The 20927-nt window shown below is 35.4% G+C and overlaps 1 protein-coding gene and 1 long non-coding RNA gene across 4 annotated transcripts in view; one reads left to right on the forward strand and one right to left on the reverse strand.

The window, feature by feature from the left end:
* Positions 1 to 19412, reverse strand: part of LOC128246722 (DNA repair protein REV1-like) — a 40851-nt gene extending 21439 nt beyond the window's left edge. Inside the window, exons 1-13 of one of the 3 annotated variants that reach the window (XM_052965105.1) lie at positions 19367 to 19412; positions 16732 to 16801; positions 14141 to 14270; positions 11967 to 12135; positions 10554 to 11272; positions 9318 to 9473; positions 5303 to 5439; positions 4716 to 4840; positions 3906 to 4060; positions 2521 to 2640; positions 1764 to 1984; positions 922 to 1066; positions 421 to 551 (exon numbers count right to left, since the gene is read on the reverse strand). In XM_052965105.1, the coding sequence (XP_052821065.1) occupies positions 421 to 551; positions 922 to 1066; positions 1764 to 1984; positions 2521 to 2640; positions 3906 to 4060; positions 4716 to 4840; positions 5303 to 5439; positions 9318 to 9473; positions 10554 to 11272; positions 11967 to 12135; positions 14141 to 14270; positions 16732 to 16788 (2265 nt within the window). In that variant the 5' untranslated portion in view covers positions 16789 to 16801; positions 19367 to 19412. Of the gene's footprint in view, positions 1 to 420; positions 552 to 921; positions 1067 to 1763; positions 1985 to 2520; positions 2641 to 3905; positions 4061 to 4715; positions 4841 to 5302; positions 5440 to 9317; positions 9474 to 10553; positions 11273 to 11966; positions 12136 to 14140; positions 14271 to 16731; positions 16802 to 19062; positions 19122 to 19281; positions 19337 to 19366 lie in introns of those variants that run through there. The other 2 variants (XM_052965106.1, XM_052965104.1) reach the window with 2 other exon arrangements.
* LOC128246728 (uncharacterized) overlaps positions 18979 to 20927 on the forward strand; it is a 117211-nt gene continuing 115262 nt past the window's right edge. The window contains exon 1 of the long non-coding RNA XR_008263340.1: positions 18979 to 19002. This is a non-coding gene — a long non-coding RNA (uncharacterized LOC128246728). The remainder of the gene's footprint in view (positions 19003 to 20927) is intronic.

Consider the following 20927-nt stretch of genomic DNA (forward strand, 5'->3'; position numbering starts at 1 on the left):
GTACCAAATTCACAGAGGCGAAAGTTTACAACATGGCCATTAATTTCTGAAAGTTTGATAAAGATTTGTTGAATAATAACAAAGATGAATCCCGGACAGGGCTTATTTTGCCTACTTTAACACATCAAGGGGAGATAACTCTGGTCAGGGTCATGTGACCCGTACCAATTTCACAGAGGCGCAAGTTTACATCATGGCCATTAATATCTGAAAGTTTGAAAAAAGATTTGTTCAATAACGACAAAGATGAATCCCGGACAAAAAAAAAACGGACGGACAGACGGACAGACGGACAGACAGACAGACAGACGGACAACCCGATTCCAGTATACCCCCCCCCAAACTTTGTTTTGGGGGGTATAATAAAAAGATACTGAGTTCATAACTTTTCAATTCACAAAACGATTAAAGTAAGCTTACCCCTCTAAGGTCGTCAGGTGCAACTTTGTGTTGTTTCAGAAGCAAAATTGTCTCCCTTCCCACAATACGAGCCTCATCCGTCGCCATCGGCAACGTGACAGATTTGGAGAAGTTATTACATATCCCATGACCTGTGGGTAATTACATTGCATAAGTGATAAAAATTATTTAGTTTTTTCTTTATGTCTTCCGCCCTACCACATAATTTCCAATAGTAATAAATCAGCCATCTCTGGCAAGCTTCAAGAAAGACTTGTAAATAGATTTCAAGATATACAAAAATATTATGAGGCCACTGACGATTAACTCAATTTACATAACACTAAGTACACTTTTCCAGGCTTGGTAAAATTCTGGATTTTATATAGCAAGGCTTGTTCAAAAAATGTTTGCTCACAAAAATAATGTTCTGACATTGTGATATTGTATAAAAAATCCAGATAAGTTTTAATAATTTACATTAACTTACAAGAATGGAGCAATCCAAAACTTGATAGTTACCCATGAACTTGGAGGTTTGTTTAGGTGCATCCTGTCTGCGAACCATTAGCTTCAACGTAATGGTTTTCCCCTTCATGTGGATCGAGGTTAGTCTTCGACACACTTCTTCTGAGAGCTCTTGCAAAAACTGGTCGGCCTCTCGATTCTGTAGTATTATAGATTCAGAAACCATTAATTAATGATGTTTTGATGATCGATAATAATTGAAAATCAATTGGTTGAGCCTGGACTAGGCGACAATCGATTGTATTTGGTCATAATTGTTCATCGATTTCAACCGGGGAGCTGTTTTTTCTGTTTCCTTTTGTTATTTGCATTCAGTTTATTTCCGCCAATTTTCTCCTTTTAAGTTCATTTATACAACAATATGACCGAAAGCAACAACATAATACCTTCAACCATACGCATAACATACACATATTTAATGATTATGATTTATTGTAAAAGGATAAAATGACAATTAAGGTATTGTTAAAAACCAATTACACTATCGATAATCAGTTACTTGAGTGGAAACAATTATTGATAGTCAAACTGGAACCGATTCCCAACACTAATTTTAATTCATATTATCTATTTAGCCTTACTGTGGAGACAGCTTATGTATAACACTTGGATAACTAATCCAAAAGTTATCTTTAGGCCAGTGTGCTAATTTAAACGCTTTGGCTGGTTAATTGTTATCGTTGGATAAATATTGATAATTTTATTACTTTCATGCATTTATGTGCCATGAAGTACAACACTAAAATCATATCAAGCCTCTGACCAATTAATTAGCTATGACAGTGAACTATTATCTTACTCAGTTTGATTCTAAATGTTATATTACACAAACTTACTGTAGTGAATCGTATTCCATAGTTGACCTCAGCTGATACCGATTTTCTCTGCTGTTCAATTTTGATTGGTCGATCATCCTGACCTCTGCAGTATCTGTACAGTGATTGGCCAGTTTTGGGACCCAACTCCTTTTGAAGAGTATCCAGACTCAATCTCTGAAGATCCCCACATGTTGTAACTTTCATTGCCTCAAATCTTTTAGTTAGTGACCAACCTATGCCTGCAAAAGAATTTATGAGGTTGCTTTTTTGTAATAGTTAGTAAGTTTCTGATAATATAATGCCACCCAGATCAACGTTGATTTTCAAATCATCCCTAGGACTCGCTTACTAAAAAACCTTGAGCTTGCATAGCTTTGTGCATATGTAAAAACAATCCTGCTGAGACAGAGGTTCAGATAAGGTGTGTAATTAAATAAAAACGCTTTAAAGGCTCTTCGACATAAAAATAAATACATAAGAGTCAATGCAAGTCAGATGTTTCTTCAGAGTTTTTACTATACAACACAAAACCAAATCAACTGTTTCTGATTTCGCTGGATCGTTAGGTCAGGATTGCAGATGACTGTGTCTGAATATCATTTTCACACTAAAAACTGTTTCCAATTTGCCTGGGTCACTGTTAATTTGAGCACTCATTACGGGCTGTATATCTTCTACACTACACTACACTGAAAAGATATACAAAAGGAGAAAAAAATTAAGGTGAAAAAATGGCTATTTATTTTCATGTCAATAGTTTTTAAAAAGCCCTTACCAGGTATATCCTTGACAGACTGTGATTTTATGTATGCTGACACCAGGTCCACTGTCAGGTGAAACTGACCATTGGGTTTGGCCTTTCTTGTGGCCATTTTAGCAAGCAGAATGTTGGAGGCTGAAAATATAAATAGATTTAAGATAAGGAAACAAAGACATATTCATAGCAAAGCACAAACATATCACTATTAAGTATAATAGTTTGTTATTTTCAAGTTGTTTCTTACTGTGAGGTAAAAGAATATGAAATGTAACCAAAATACATTTTTAAGGTTAAAAATCTGTGAAGAACTAGAAATGTGTCCATAGATGCCCCCACTTCGATTTTTTGTCACAGAAAATAAGCCATAATGATTATTCAGGATAATCTGCACAAGGGCAAATCCTTTTCAAAAATTAGATCGGATAAGATATTTTTTAAGTATTGTTGGGAAATAAAGGGCCCTAACTCCTAAATGATTAAAGACGTATTTTTCAAGTCTTTTTTTGCAAATAAAGGGCCGTAACTCCTAAATGACAAAAGCGATTTCCATGGCTATCGAACTTGATCAAGATATTATGGTCACAATCATGTTTGTAAAGTTTGGTGAGGATTGGACACATACTTTTCAAGAATTAGATTGGAAACATATATTTTTGAAGTATTTTTGGCAAAAAAGGGCCGTAACTCCTAAATGACTAAAGCGATTTCCATGACTATCGAACTTGATCAAGATATTATGGTCACAAACATGTGTTTAAAGTTTGGTGAGGATTGGACAAACGGTTTTCAAGAATTAGATCGGAAACAATCTTCGGGACGTACGTACGTACAGACAGACAGACGTACGTACGGACAAGGGCAACCCTATATGCCGCCACTTTGTGGGGGCATAAAAACCTCAAAGCTAGCCTAGGCCTATACACAGGCACAGGCATAAAAAAATCCTTCCTCAAAAAGTCCAAGTAAGTCTACTTCCCTGATGGCTGTCTCACCTGGTTTTAAAATCCTGCCCATCATTAATCACCCCCTGTCTGGTGCCTCCTATATGCCTACTGCTCCTCTTGGGGGCAAAACATTGTACATGCATTACAAGCAGGCCCTAATTATTTTCGAACAATCTTAGGTCCTAACTAAGCACACAGGGTTCGATCCCCACCAGGGGTACATCTCATGACCTCTCAAAAAGGACCCAGCACTGGTTTCGGCCCAGGAAAAGGACTTGAGAGTGATTCTATAAGCTATCAAATTTTATCAATTTTTTTCTATTAATGGAGTTTTGTGTCTGTTAAGGGACTTAAATTTACAGATGATAAGTTGGCTACATGAAATAAGAGCTTAAGATCTTTCAAGAAATTGGCTCAAGGAGTTTACAGAATACTTAAGAAAAAGTAATTACTTACCGAGCCCAGCAGAAGCATGGCAGCCTGTTTTCTCAAATATTTCATCTCTCAACATTGAGGCAAACTCAAGTGGTGTGGCACCGGTGTCAGCCAGAAGGTCTGTACAATCCACCAACATCTCGTCACAGCTCACAGCCTCAATATCATGTGTGTAGCTGTGAAATGGACAGACACTGACTGTTAAGGAATGCTATGGAAGTTGCTTAGCTATTTTGAGGTTGTTACAATAAGCACATTTGCCCTCCATTCCCCCCACCCCACAACTAAAACGACCACAAAACTTTTGATTAAAGTAACGATAAAAAATGAAATATAAAAAAATCTTACAAAAACAAATCATTTTTCCAAAAAAAAAGAAGCAAAGGCGGTATTGAAGTATAAAACAGAACTGAAGTTTATCAGCGAAAATATTTAATTACTTTGAACTAGCACCCCAGACAGGAAACAAAATTCCAGTATTGTATACCTCCATTCCATCATTTTAGAGAGCAAAAATATACAGAAATATAAGGTTAATTTTATTATTAGTTTGGTTTATGCCAATTTTCTTCAGCTCCATAGGGAACGGGCGACAGCTTGCTCGAGTCTGTTTCTAGGGAGGAAAGAAGTACATATATGTCCATTTTAAGAGATCATAAGAATGTACCCTTGGTTACCCACTCAAACTCACCTCTTGGGTGAGAAGCGGACAACTTGACCAATTTACCACCCTCACCTTTTTTTTTTTAAATTTCATTTCACTTCAAAACATTTCCTACCTACAATTTTACAGCTGAAATATAAGAAGGTAAAATATAAACAATTGCTCACCTAGCAACAGTATCGTAGAGAATCCTAGACACTTGGTTGTAGCCAACAAAATCGTAAGGAATGGTCATAAGGTTTGGACAGAGCTGGCGTGCCTTTCCCATGAACATTCCATTCTTCACCCCAGCCTGATACATTGTAAGAATTTTAATAGTCTTAAGTCAATAGTGAAAGTAGAAACGACTTGTAGTTGAATTAGTAAAGAAAATTTAAATATTACATTTGCTGCTTCTTATGTAACCAATACATGTGTAACAAGTAAAAATATGTTCTAATCAAAGACATAAGCATTAAGGAATTAAGGCATTGACTGAGAATTAATTCATAGCTACAATTCTAAATGAATGTAGGACAAAACATCCCATGGACAAAACATCCCATGCCATTTTTGACAGGGAGGACAAAAAATCCCACATAAATTTGACAGGAGGGACAAAACATCCCATATCAGACTAAACACAAATACAACTGTATAGACTGAACTTATGTGAATTTCATGTATAATTTCATTAATTTTGTGAATCTTGACTTCAAACCATATTATATATAGTCATGTTTAATAGTTCAACATAACAAATTTATAAACAAACCTGTCGTGCTTCGTAACTACAAGATGCTATCTCCGCCATGGAATGGAAGGTGTCTGTTGCCATGGCAAAGTCTGGTTCCACTTCTTCCTCATTGGAGTCTGAGTCAGACAGATCGGGAAATCCAAGCTCACCTGAAACTAACAAGAAGGCCTTTGAAAGGACATTCTTGGCTTTGGCCAGTTCATTTGATTATATAGTAAATCTGCGGTCTTTGGAATAGGCGGTCGTTCGAGAACTGGCGGTCAGTCGAGATCCAAGCTTAGTCTGGACCATTATTCCTTTTTTTTTCAAGACAGACTAAAACGGAAACTTTGGTCATTCGAAACATTGGAGCTTAGCTTAATTTCGTCATAACAGACTAAAGTAGTTTCAAGAAATCATACCCTGAATGATGTCATCTTTTGTTGCTATGTTTACTCATTCGGCTACAATTATGAATTATGTTTCATATAAAACCCTGTTTGACCACTTTCACCATGTGACACAAAATATATTGTCAATAATCATGGACCCTAAGGTCCCAAGTTTGAAACCTGCTGCAGACTAAAACTTGACTTAATAAATCTTTCATATCTTAATATTTAAACAAATAATTTCTTATTGTTATAATTTCAATACCTTGTGTGATGGGTGCTGTAATTATAATTTAAAACCATACTTACTCTGTGGTCAAAATAACAAGAGATATCTACTCAAAGCGTGTCTGTTCTTTTAGTCAATAAAGAGGCATAACAGAATAATATTAAAGCATGAATTATGGGTCTTGCTACACTTTTGCTCTAGTAATAAGTATACAGTGTTTTCATTTAATTATTTTGACCAGTTATTAAATTATGTCCAAGTTAAAAAAATGACCAAACTTTTCCCAGTTATCAATGGGGCATAACTGGACAATTATAATACAAGAGTAATGGGCCTTGCAATTTTTATACAATGTGAACAAAGGTTCTTGTGAATTTTTTGAATGGTTGGTTTTTAGGGATAAAACGATGATCGAGTATTGTTGAAAGTCGATTATTTGTGTCCCAGGTCGGCGATAATCGATTTCATTATTCCATAATCGAATATCGCTTATGTACGGCAAAGGGAAGTAACCGTGTTGTGTATGTACTGATTTTCTTTAAAACGGGAAACGGTACGGACTTATACGGGGTTATACGGCAATTTATTCTCAATTATTTTAGAATTAAGTTATCTCCTAAAAACATTTTACTAAATTATCAATTGTAACCTGGAATGTATAACAAAACAGCATATAAAACATAACTGATTGTAATATGATTATTCATTTAAAGACATGTATGTACAAACCAATATAGTTTTGGATATATTTGTAATATATTCACTTGTTCCGTTTCGATTATATAATCAATGATTGATCGAAATGGCTCGTCCGATTATTTTCGATGATCGATTATGACTTTGGTCCGATTTTCAATCCCTATTGTTTTTGCATGTCTATTTTAAACTATCAATGGGCCGTTCTTGACCAATGTGGCAGCCAGAGTTATGCGTCTTCATGGGCAACATACATTGTATTTAGTACAAATATTTATTTCACCATTTTGTTTGGTTTAGTTCCGGGACTCAAATGACGACCCTAAGGCTATGCCAATAACTCAACCTTTTTCTTCCAAAAACAAACCAGCTTACAAGACATTAATCTTATAATCTATGGCACTGATTAGTAAAATTATCATTACAGTTAAATACAGAACAGAAATAAAATGAAATTATTCACTTAATGCACACAGGCCTCAGATTTTATAGCTTGTATGTTTCATTTCGATAACATAAGCAGGGCACCACATGTGTACTGACTTTCATGTGACTCAAAGGACTTTTAGGTATTAATCAGAGTCATGACCAAAAGATAGAAGATGTTGCATAATTATATCTCCACTTCCTTCGATGACAACAAAACATTACCAAGCTAATATTGTTCATTCTCAGCCCACAGCCATCTTCAGGCCCCAATATCACGAAAATACTTAAGTCAAATCTCAAACTCAGTCTCAACTCATTTAACCAGATAAAGGCATAATATTCTTCAAAATCTTGCATGTTTTTATACTTTTTGAAAACATATTTTCTCAAAGGATGTGTTGATATAAATATTTTGTCAATAATTAAAAGAAAAATAATTCTAGAGCAAAATATATACTTGAGTATTTTATAAAGAATACCGAATTGTACTCAAATACATTTTTGGCTGTGGAATATATATACCTTGGAATTCGACCAAAGGCTTTTATCAGCATATTCTATTATAGAATGCGCTTATAAAACTGTAAACAAGAGATGTTTGTCAAACATTATGCCCCCCTGAGCGCCATGTTGTCAAGAATATTTGAACATTTTTTAAAAAGCATTAGTAACGCTTTTAGCCATCAAACATACATTTTCAAACATAAATATGAAAAACTATGATCTGATCTTTTGTCCTCAGTGATTAATTCAAACGAAAAATCAAACAAGTAAAAACATTTCGTATACATTTATCATGATCAATACACCTACCAAGTATGAGGTCCCTAGGTCAAAGCGCTCTCAAGTTATTGATCGGAAACCATTTGGTATTCGATAGGGTTCATCTTCGGAAACCGTTTTTCATGTAAAGGTCATGTAAAGGTCACACTGACCTTGACCTTTGACCTCAAAATCGATAGGGTTCATCTGCTGGTCATGACCAATACACCTACCAAGTATGAGGTCCCTGGGTCAAAGCGTTCTCAAGTTATTGATCGGAAACCGTTTTTCATGTAAAGGTCACACTGACCTTGACCTTTGACCCACTGACCTCAAAATCAATAGGGTTCATCTGCTGGTGATGACCAATACACCTACCAAGTATGAGGTCCCTAGGTCAAAGCGCTCTGAAGTTATTGATCGGAAACCATTTGGTATTCCGACCGACCGACAGACAGACAGACAGACCGACCGACCGACCGACCGACCGACCGACAGGTGCAAAACAATATACCCCACTTTTTTCAAAAGGGGGCATAAATATGGACAATCAGAAAACCTTTTTTCAGCTTACAGTCACACTGACCTTGACCTTTGACCCACTGACCTCAAAATCAATAGGGTTCATCTGCTGGTCATGACCAATAAGCCTACCTAGTATGAGGTCCCTGGGTCAAAGCGTTCTCAAGTTATTGATCGGAAACCGTTTTTCATGTTAAGGTCACACTGACCTTGACCTTTGACCTCAAAATCAATAGGGTTCATCTGCTGGTCATGACCAATACACCTACCAAGTATGAGGTTCCTGGGTCAAAGCGTTCTCAAGTTATTGATCGGAAACCGTTTTTCATGTAAAGGTCACACTGACCTTGACCTTTGACCCACTGACCTCAAAATCAATAGGGTTCATCTGCTGGTCATGACCAATAAGCCTACCTAGTATGAGGTCCCTGGGTCAAAGCGTTCTCAAGTTATTGATCGGAAACCGTTTTTCATGTTAAGGTCACACTGACCTTGACCTTTGACCCACTGACCTCAAAATCAATAGGGTTCATCTGCTGGTCATGACCAATACACCTACCAAGTATGAGGTTCCTGGGTCAAAGCGTTCTCAAGTTATTGATCGGAAACCGTTTTTCATGTAAAGGTCACACTGACCTTGACCTTTGACCCACTGACCTCAAAATCAATAGGGTTCATCTGCTGGTGATGACCAATACACATACCAAGTATGAGGTCCCTCGGTCAAAGCGTTCTCAAGTTATTGATCGGAAACCATTTGGTATTCCGACCGACCGACCGACAGACAGACAGACCGACCGACCGACCGACATGTGCAAAACAATATACCCCACTTTTTTCAAAAGGGGGCATAAAAAATATATGATTTTTAATAAATTTTAATGCTAGGGGATAAAATGTGTTGAGACTGAGTTTGAGATTTGACTTAAGTATTTTCGTGATATTGGGGCCAGATCCCATTTAAAAGGTCAGGATAAGCTTATTGTGGTATATATTTTATAAGGATATTTGAAAACTGTTCTACCTCTAATTAAAGAGTCCCTATGTGAAGAGTTGTCCTTTTGCACTGATTTTCCTCCCTTGCCCTTTTTTGCCCACTCACGTTTCTCGAAGCCAAGATCAGACTCGGGGTCAACACTGGCCCCTTTTCCTCTAGAGTGAGTTACTGCAACTGGCTTTCCTGCATAACAAAATGATAACATTTAGTCCTACATAGTGGTCAAATTTAGCACATGCCTGCAAGCCCTTTACTGGTAGAATGCTTCAAGACTTGCCCAAATTCTGGATTTTATATAAGCAGGGCTTGTTAAAAATATTGATATAAAAACATTGTAAGAATTCTGGCTTGTTCAACCAAAAAACAACCGGTAATATTGATAGTAACTTATAGATTACATAGGGAATACTACATACATGTATGTTATTTGATTGATCTATGGGATTGTACGAGTTTGAGTTGCTTGTGTAAAGTCCATATTGAACCAGAAGGAATGTTTATTCATGTACTGATTTTTCCGACTTAAGGCCTTCATCATCATACTGAACATGGAGTTACTGTTTAAATACAGACCTTAAGGCTAAAATGTGAAAAAACAAGTATTTAAACTGAACAATATTTAAAACTGAAGTGTATATTAAAACTGAAGTATGTTTTAAACTAAGAAATTCACTTGAGTTTCAAGACTGTCCCTAATATTTTTCATGTTCCTAATATGTAGAATACCGATAATCATACAACTCTATATTAAAAAGTTCTTTTTGTTCAATAAATACAATTTAACTCGATTTTTTTTATTTTCAAATAGTGCAAATTTCAATCACAAGAATGTTAGTTGCTGACTCATTTACTTGAACATTTCTTTAAAGATGCACTGTTACTCCCAAATAAGATTTACCACAATTAATAAAGATTTACCACAATTAATAATGTTGTATCAATATTCCAAAAAAGATGAATAAATGTCAAAAACAATGGTGTTTATGAAGGATACCGAGTTGAATTTGAAAGAAAGATGCAGAATACACGGTATTTCTACCTTATGAGATGATAGTAGACAACAGTAAATCTCATTGAATATTTTTGCGCTTTCTGCTAATTACTTCACAGATAAAATCTTGTTATCAGTACGGTATTTAATATTTTCCATAAATGCATTATTTAGTTAGTGGTTTAAGGTTTATCAGTCAAAATTTATTATTGTTATACATGTGTATAAATTGATTTCGAATAAGAGTGTCACTTTAACAGCAAAGTTGATACCTTTCAAATCTGGTCTCTTTCTAAGCCCCACAGAAACAAAGAAACAGTCCATGTCTATGTGCATCACACATCTCTCCCGCTTTCCTCTCTTCCAGGCTGACAAGTATTCTCTTGTTGTCTCCCTTGAGTAATCTTCACCAGCAGTTATCTCCCTTGACTGTACAAAATTTCTAAGCTTCTCTCTACCAAGGAGATTGGCCTCTTTGTTTTGAATTTCATTCACATAATCTTTGAATTCTGACTTCCATGTGGAAAGATAATGAAGACGAGAATTACTGTAATACTCATTCAGAAATTTTGGATTACCAGCAAAGGCTGGTGACTTAACAGTCTGTTTTGGCACATTTGTGCTGTTTGACCTTAAATTCTGAGGTGGTGATTTAACAGTTTCTTTTGCTTTATTATTGCTATTTGACCTGGAGTCTGACATTTGACTAATTCCACTATCTGTTGACTTACTACTCCCAAGACTTTGAATACTGTCAACTGACGTAACACAATCATATGATTCAATTCCGCTATCAATTGAAGATGTCTTTTTTTCCATCAAACTTCTTTTATCCCCAATCTTAGAATTATTCATTTCCAGAGACTGGTTTACATTTGTTGCCTGATTATCCTGCTGTTGAACAGTAATTGTCTGTAAACCTTTCTGCAAGCCAGACTGTGCAGTGTAGAGTTGGTACCTTGTGAAGGAGAGCAACTTTCCCGCTGCAATGCTGAAAAGTTGGTCCAAATTTACAATTAATATTTGGCATTCGGATATTGTTAGAAAAAAATGTTGGACCCTAAATGCAGTGGAAAAATAAGACATATAGTTACAATAGACTTAATTTCGGAACTCTTTATGTTCTTGGGCTTTCCGGATTTTCAGCGTCTGTCATCTTTACTAATTAATTGTGTGTTTTGTTTTAAATATAAATTGTTACATTACGATAAAAATAGATATTTTGAACTGACACACACAAAAAAATATTTTTGTTTTGTTTTGAAATATATGAAAAGGGTTTACATATTGCAGTTTTGAAAGAAGAGCAGTAGGATCTTTTTATTGAACAGTTTATTTGTACCACATGGATCATCAAATTTCTGAAAAACTCAATATTTTTGAGTTTCAAATAATGATTATTGGCAAAGCTTTTTGTCAATTTTATGATCCAAAGCCAAGAAAAATTACCTGCCGATATGCAAATCAAGGCATTTCTGGGAGTGTAATTACAATTGTATAATGAGTCAACAACTACATGCATATAGTCATTAAAGATATGGAAAAATGAACAGGCCACTAAGCATTTATGAAAATTTTGATGTGACACTTATTTTTAAAAGCGCCATTTGTGCTCATTGGTAGAAAAATGGTTAAGAAAAAAAGTGAAATCATCATACTTTTTTTTTTGCTGGAGACAAACTCACCTATCAGTAATCCACTCAGGCCTAACAACCTTTAGCCCCTTCAAATCCTTTACTTTGCTGTCGGGGAGATTTGTGGCGATAACATGGGTGACACGTGTACGATACAGGTAATGCTCGTACCTCCCTCCATGCAATATTATGAGTCGCTTCAGCTCGTCTGACGATGGTTCTGAAAATATATTGATGAGAGACAAGCCGATGAAGAAATGTTTGGCAATCACATGCATTCACACGTGTTTGGCAACAGTAGAGCTTTTTTCGTCATCTATGCATCCAGTGATTTTTCTTGGTGTTATTTACAGCCTTAAGAAGGCTGTTTACAGGCTCTTTCCCCTTATGCAAGTGTGCAGTTGTTAAAAACAAGAGGCCCAAGAGGGCCTATGCTCTACTGGCATCCATGGCTCTTGTGGTCATTTTCAATCCAGAGCATGTAGGTTTGAGTAATAGGCAACAAATATATAGTTCACTTTTTGTTTTTGGGTTAGCTAAAAAAACGCTGCATGTTCAACATCTGAGGACAGCCTTTGGCCAGTAGAGCTAAAACTCGTAATATTTTCCAAATTAAGTAAACACTGCTCCCATAAAAAAAGAGAATAGACCATACATTCAAAAGTCCAGACATATATATTTGATTTGATATCAGCTTTTTTAGCATGAATTTGTGTTTTCCCAAAGTAAGATTTTTTTTCCAAATTTGGAAGGCATGGCTGGTAAAAAAAGGGAAACATGCTGTCAACATCATGACTTGCTTCAGCTTGACTGATGAGGATTCTGAAACTATTCACAGGTCGGAATGTCCTATGAGTAATTTCATTGCAATGAATAAACAATAGCATTGCTAAGCGAATGCCTGTCATGAAGGCACGTCTCTGTGGTTGCTTTTTTCAGTCAAAAAGGAAACATAACTCAATTAACATGCTGAGATTTCTAATGAGCCTTACTATAAATGTGTGTATTTTTTAAAATATGTATTATGTAAATTTCTAGCACACTTTTGGGCCAAGCTTAAATTTTAAGCATAAAAGTGACAACACATCTTCATAAACAGACAACTGAAAAATAGATATGCTTTCTGAAATAGCCTCACATTAGTAGAGTGACTGCGAAATTTAGCCAGACTTAACTATATACATAATCAGTCTTGTAAATTTAAATTTTGAAAACTCTTGCCCTAATTTATATTTTTAATCTATTACATGCCAAACAAGAGGGCCATGATGGCCCTAAATTGCTCACCTAAGCAAAGTGTGATAAAGCATTAATAAAAATGTTTCAATTTAAACATATCTTTACTGATGATGATGCCTTGTTTTATATTTGTAAAGGGTCATGGTAGTTTCAGAGGAGATATTATTAAAGCAAAACAGGAGATGGCCAGATTGTTGTTGTTGTTGTTGATCAATCACGACCCCTTGTTGTATTTTTGCAGAAGGTTACCCAAGGAAGCTTCCTGTAAAGTTTCATTGAATTTGGACTGATAGTTTTAGAGATGTTTTTTTAAAGAAAAACAGGAAGTCGGCCATTTTGTTGTCGTTGTTGATCAATCGTGACCCCTTGTTGTATTTTTGTACAGGGTCGACCAAGGAAGCTTCCTGTAAAGTTTCATTGAATTTGGATAGGTAGTTTCAGAGGAGATGCTTTTTAAAGCAAAACAGGAAGTCGGCCATTTGTTGTTGCTGATGTTAATCAATCGTGACCCCTTGTTAAATTTTTGTAGCAGGGCACCCAAGGAAGCTTCCTGTAAAGTTTAATTGAATTTGGCCTGGTAGTTTCAGAGGAAATGTTTTTTAAACAAGTGTTGACGGATGGACAGACAGACGGACGGACGACAGACAAAGACTGATCACAAAAGCTCACCTTGAGCACTTCGTGCTCTGATAAACTAAAAAAACATGCAAGCCCGCCTAATATAAATTTTTCAAGAAAATTGTTTTCTACTTTTAGGCTTGTGCAAATTTTGTTCATTGTACAATTATTTAGAATAGTTAACAGGTCAAATTTAATATCCATAACATTTATTTTATGAAGTCCACTTGATCATATACAGGCCATCAACTTTCATTTTTTCTCTTACTGGTAAATTGGCCACAGTCCTGAACCAACAGTCATAATGCCTAAATAAGCTGCCAAAAAGACTTGAAGAAAAATAAAGATTTGGTCATTAAAAACATTACTTGTGTATCCATTGACATATACAGCCACTCCGGCAAAGATATTGGGCCGTTCTGTGCCTTCCTTTTGGTCTGGGGCTGATACAACATACTGATCCTGCAGCTTCTGGCGCTTTGCATTCATATAGCCTCCCTGAAAAAGGGAGAAAAATTACAATTTGGATTTTTTAATAACTCCCTAAGTAAGAAGGAGGAAAATAATGTGTTATTTTAATGAGACATATGACGCATGTGAAAAATTGCAAACAAAATACCACAATAAAATTTGAAAAAAAAGTTTCCATAAACGAGCAGGGTGGGCCCAAAAGGGACATGGTTCTTTCTCAAAAAGGGCAGGAAGTATTTTCAGTTGAATTTGCAGTGTATTTTAGTAAAACTGCTAAAAACCTTAAATATGAACCATTCTTGGCATTCTACACTTACACACATTCTGTGATTTATATACTGTGTAGTTTGGTTTGTTTTGTTTAAAGCTGCCCTTTTCGTTTCAAGTTTTCATCATTTGTCTTGGAATGGGCCAATTTCTGAGTAAATATCTGAAAGCCAGTAATATAAGACTACTGACAAAAGATTAGATCGCAGTGTTCCATATTAATGTTACAAAAAATAATGATTAGTGGCTAAACCCATTACTAACGCTTTAAGAAAAATGCACAAAACATCAATTTTTTATCATAAAAATGAAATCCTGCGATCTGATTTTTTCGTCAGAAGTCTTGTTTCATTGGTTTGGCAAAAATTGGCTTGTTTCAAGGCAAACAATAAAAAAGTTGTCTTAACATTCAATCTGTGAGAGTGCAGCTTTAAGGTCACTTGAAGCACTAGGGCATTTTTTCAAATATCACCAATCTAATAATTATATGGCTTATAATAAAGTTGATTATATATAATTAGCAATGAACACAGATGAACTTTCATTTTCAATGGTTTATGGTATTTAGCATTTCATTAGGCCTAAAAAGGTGGTTTCGTTAGGGTTTCATCCTTATCAACAATAGGTAGGGTAGGTAGGCTTTTTATTTATTTTTTTATTAGGTTTTATATAAGAATGTTATTTTCATCATTGGAGAATGGTGTTAAAGTGATCATCTGTATAAAGCATTCAAGGTTTTATACAGCCACATTCAAAAGCACTTAAAATAAATAAGTAAGTGTTTCATTTTATACTATAAAAATGGTATGGTCGGCGCCTATTTCGTAGGGAGGGTTGGGTAACCCGTACCAAATGTATTTTGTTTTAGGCCTTAGCAGTGTAACAGTTAAAATCACAGTCAACAAAACCCAGAACAGTATCGTCTGATTTAACACAATTTCCAGCTTAATAGCCCAACACATCACCTACTTTTGAGCTACATGTATATACGCCAGGGCTTTTTGGAACCCCAACCGGTCCCAACCCGGTGACACCGACCTACCCACCACCACCACGACCCCCAAAAAAGGTCCTAGAATGTCCGAAAAATTTCGCGATGTGTTTTCTTGCAACTTTTTTCGTGACTTGGCAATTTGTAAGCGGTGCTTTAGAGCCATCATTTAGATAGTAATTGATACAAAATTAATCCTGAATGACATTCTCATCAAATTCTGCGACGTTTCAAACAAGGAACTCTGCGATCGTAATTAATTGCGACCAGCGAAAAGCAGTCAAACAACAAAAAGTGAAACAGTGTACATTAAAGTTTATTTGTGTAGTGCAACTGCAGTGAATCAACATTCAGCTAAAAAAAATTAATTGGAAGATATCTATATGAATAATAAGGTCTTCTATAACATTGATATCGACCACGATTTTTTCATTACATTTTCTTAATATGACGTAAGCGCGCTTCTCAGCTTTTAGACTCTGTAGTTAATCAAGCATGTCACTGTTGAGCACCAGTAGGTTAATAAATTCGGAATTTCAATTTGCGGATTAACAACGACAATTTCATTAATAATATTTATAATGACAATGGGTTTTTGTTGTAAAAGTGTGACGATTGTTTCCACAAGAAAAAAACGGCGAATCTGTCATCACTTTGATGTAATGAAAACAGACAGTAATAGCCATCAAGGATATGTCCCCTAGCTACAATAGGATGTCCCCTGATAGGTATGTGTTATAGTTATTATTAACACTGTTTGTATATTACAATTTCTGCTTTTTCTACTGATTTTTGATTTTGGACCGAAGTTGAAAACCCCCACAATTTTCGGACCGATTTCTTAGCCATTTTCTGTAACTGCAACTGGTCCGGCAGAGCCAAAATTGGTCCACACCGGCAAATTGCCAGTTTTTAGAAGCCCTGATATACAGTATTGTGGAAAAGTAAATGGATTGATATTTTACTGTATATAAAAACCAGCAGCCCCTTCAGGGTCGAGCATGCTTTTCTCTGAAGGGATCTGTTGGCCTTGTTTGACGTCCCACGTTACATTACAATAAAAATATCCAAAATGCCACGGCTCATATGACGATCACTTAATTAAATATTTCCCAGAATTTAATAATAGATTTCATAATTTAGATGCAAACAAAGAGTCAACCAAATGTGGCAACAATAAGAATAGTCATGAAAAACCATGATCTTCAATGTAGTCTGAAAATGTATTACCCATCCTTCCCAGCCATCGTCCCCTCTTTCCCTACGGCCTCCACCTCGTCTGCTCATCACATCCAATTGACTGAAAATTATAACTTCAAGGTCATACAACAGAATTTATAGTGTATATATGCATCACATAGTATAATGTCTGACATATAGATCATTATAAACAAGATTCACTATATAATACTTTGATCAAGTGGAAGGGAATGTACAGGTTATTAACATACGACGTTACCTAGTCCAAATAATTGTACGTTGACGGATTTTTATTTTATTTTTGATATGGCAAATCCTTCACGTACAAATTGTTTAGTATCAAAAGTGGGTCAGGGTTGCCAGCACTTTGGTGAAATAAAATTCCCTGACTTTTCCCTGACTTTTCACTGACCAATTCATGTTTTTCACTGACCAAAATCGTCAAACACATAAACGGCCTCCTGACCTCCCCTATAGCCGTCCAATCCTCCCATTATATTTTTGCATGTAAACTTGTATTTATTTTCCAAAATATAAAACATTTACATTGTACATCAAAGTAATGATTCAAACATAGTGTTCTACTATTCTTAACTATTTCTATTCAAACACAGTGTGACTGTTGGTCAGTGAAACATGTGAAACATTAGCATGAAAACAAGAACATAGGGCTCATTTTGGCATATCATGAAATAATCACTATAAAATTAAAGACTTTGAATGAGTATGGTAAGTAAGTGTGAAAAAAAGTTAGTCATATTTGTTAATTTGTCATGCTAACAAGGAAGAGCCTGAAACAGAGTAATTTAATTATATTATCTGCCATCAAATCCCTTTATTAGATGATATAAAGAAACCGCAACACCTGAAACAAGGATAATAATCTATAGATTAGAATATAATGTCAGGTAAATTCTCTTTTCTGGTGTTATATTCCTACAATACAACAGAAATTACGTATTAGTCAGCTCTGGAGGCAAGGGTTGCAAAGCCTTTCAGTCTTTAGGCTGAATGATGTTCTAAGGTAAATAATGGGTATTATAATCACTAAGTTAACATATAATGCTTCTTAATATCACAGTTTACTGTTATTTGAATTTAATGCTTAACTGTGCGAGTGATAAAGTCAAATATTAAATGCCTAAAGACTGCCATAGCCAAGAAAGACCTTCAATGCGTATATTTTTCGACCTTTGAAATAATTTTTCCCTGACTTTTCCCTGACTTTTCAGGATTTTCATTTTTCACTGACCAAATTTCAAAATTCCCTGACAATTCCCTGACCTTGAAAAAATACCCAATTTCCCTGACTTTTCAAGTCCGCTGGCAACCCTGTGGGTAGTTGTTCCGATCAGGATTCCGGGTAGTCCATATAATTGTACGTTGAAAAGTCTAAGGGTTGAAAAATCTTCGTTTTGAGAAGGGGTTGAAAAGTCTTGGGGTTGAAAAGTCCTGCTCCCTCAGGGCACAGTTTTAAATCGCTCGGAACATTTCGGCCATGGCCGAGTTGTTACGATTGTGCAACGAGGTCTATCTCGAAGCTTTGTCGGAGGAGGCCGAGTTATTACGATTGTATGGAGTTGTTCCCCTTCGCATAATTGTTGTCTGTGCCAGTCAAGTTTCGTTTTATTGGAAAGGTAAACAACTTGTTTTAATGCATTAAATGCTTGTTTAGTGCAAAATAACATTTCACTTACATGGTAAAATATGAATATAACTCTTAATGATCAATTTCAACCATAAAATACTTCACTTAAAACAATTTCAATATTTTTAAAACACCCCTGTTTTTTGCACATTCCCGTTAGACCTTAGGGATTGGAAGTAGTCCAAATAATTGTACGTTGACGGATTTTTTTTAGATTTTTGATATGGCAAATCCTTCACGTACAAATTGTTTAGTATCAAAAGTGGGTAGTTGTTCCGATCAGGATTCCGGGTTAAAGCATATAGCGTCTATAAAATATCATAAAAACAAGAAATATTACCAGATAATGTTATTTTATATTAGTTCCGTACACAAAAAAATAAATATCCAACTTATATTTATGAGTTTGACGGCTTTTTTTTCATTTCATTCTGTCAAAACATAACGATATATACATGAAGGGCACCTGCAAGGCTTTAGGGCACAGTTTTAAAGCGCTCGGAACATTTCGGCCATGGCCGAGTTGTTACGATTGTATAACGAGGTCTATCTCGAAGCTTTGTCGGAGGAGGCCGAGCTATTACGATTGTATGGAGTTGTTCCCCTTCGCATAATTGTTGTCTGTGTCAGTCAACTTTCGTTTTATTGGAAAGGTAAACAACTTGTTTTAATGCATTAAATGCTTGTTTAGCGCAAAATAACATTTCACTTACATGGTAAAATATGAATATAACTCTTTATGATCAATTTCAACCATAAAATACTTCACTTAAAACAATTTCAATATTTTTAAAACACCCCCGTTTTTTGCACATTCCCGTTTAGACGTTAGGGATTGGAAGAATCCCGTATAACACGACTTTTATTTTAGACTAGGATTGGAAGAATCCCGTATAACATTAACACGTCAATTATTTTAGACTAGACGTTACCTTACTCCTTAGGGTCATAGACATTCAATTAAAAAATAAATCAACATATCGGGGAACATTACATAATACACCCGTCTGACCTTACCTTTATTCAGAATAATTGCTATGCTGTTTTCGTTTTTGGTCTGGCGGTAATCTTCTTTTTGAAGAACTTGATATTGTTCCATTTGAACTGAACGAAAATATACCAGAAAGAAGTTTTTATGCATTATTCTACGTAGTGATCTCCCTTTACCCTAATATCTTAATATGTGTTAGTTACAATACCATTCCATTGTGTCTTATTACTTCATATTTTCACTGATGTTGTTTAGTAAAGCTTTTTTTGTGTTTGATATGTTTGTTTACTGTTTTATTTTGTGTTTCACTGTTTTGTGATATCACATGCATATTATATCCCATGATGAAAATAAATCGTGAAACTTGGTAAAAATATAGGATGTTTGCTTTATTTTGTTTTAATGAATTAGTATAAAGATACTATGAAACATTGTTTCAAAGTCTAGAGTATTTTGTAGTCATAGTGATGCTCTTATATACTTATTACCTTGCAAGTTTCTGATGTAAATAGTATGTTTAATGGATGTTGTGCTAGGTTATATCTGCCGTTAAATAAACCGTTATAAACATTTTTGAGGCCGAGATATTATCAAAACGCTATTAACACTGACATTAATGGTCCGGCATTAATACTTCAGAAAAGAAATATCAATTCATGAAATCCGAAATTATATTTATTTCTTAGTGGCATACAGAAAACCTCTTAATCAAAAGTACTTAGTAAATGCTTTGGATGAAACCTCGAAAATCTGCCTAAAAGCCCTTTTTATAATGTTTTGTCCTGTCCTGCCAGTTGTACGTATAGAATAGCACCATCACTCTGGTGTATGAGGATGCAAGGCTCTTAAACTTCAAAAATATATCACGCCTGCATGTTTACATTGCTCTGGAATATGGTCAGGACTAGATAAGAAATGATCGAGTGTTGGCGAATCTGGTCAATTTTTGACAATTTAGAGTGTGAGGAGGTTATTCCCCGCCGAATCGAAGGATTGGGGTGGGTGTTTCAGTTTTGGCGTTGTCCCTCCGTCCGTCTGCTATTCTGTCCGTCACATTTTTGTCTGTCATATCGTGCTATATGGAATGATGGTGTTCAAACTTGGTCAGAAGTCCCGGCCCTTTGTAAAATATTGACAGATTGTTGATGTGGCTCACAAAGGGGCAAAAACGGTGACTAGGTAGAATCTTAGAGAAACCTAGATATACTACATGTATATATGGTCCAATTTTCATGAAACTTAACAAAAAAGTTTTCCTTGAACTCTCCGATTAGTTTGAATCTACGTCATGTGCTGTCCAAAAAGTTTCTAGGTCGATTTGTTTGTCTTGAACCATTTGATCGGAACCATATCTTGGTAGGGATTGGTTAGATTATGTTCAAACTTGGACATACTGTTCCCATTGATCAAGTTCCAACTACTTGTAAAATTGTTTGAAACTGGGTCACATCAGGTAATAAACTATAGGTAACTATCAAATCTTTCAAAAATCATGTCCTGAACCTGATGTTGGTATTGATTGGTTAGACTTTGTTCATACTGAGATCAGAATGTCCCCCTTGATATAATCTTGGTAGTCTCTAAATG

The sequence above is a fragment of the Mya arenaria genome, chromosome 9 (assembly GCF_026914265.1).
Source record: "Mya arenaria isolate MELC-2E11 chromosome 9, ASM2691426v1".
Classification (NCBI taxonomy): domain Eukaryota; kingdom Metazoa; phylum Mollusca; class Bivalvia; order Myida; family Myidae; genus Mya; species Mya arenaria.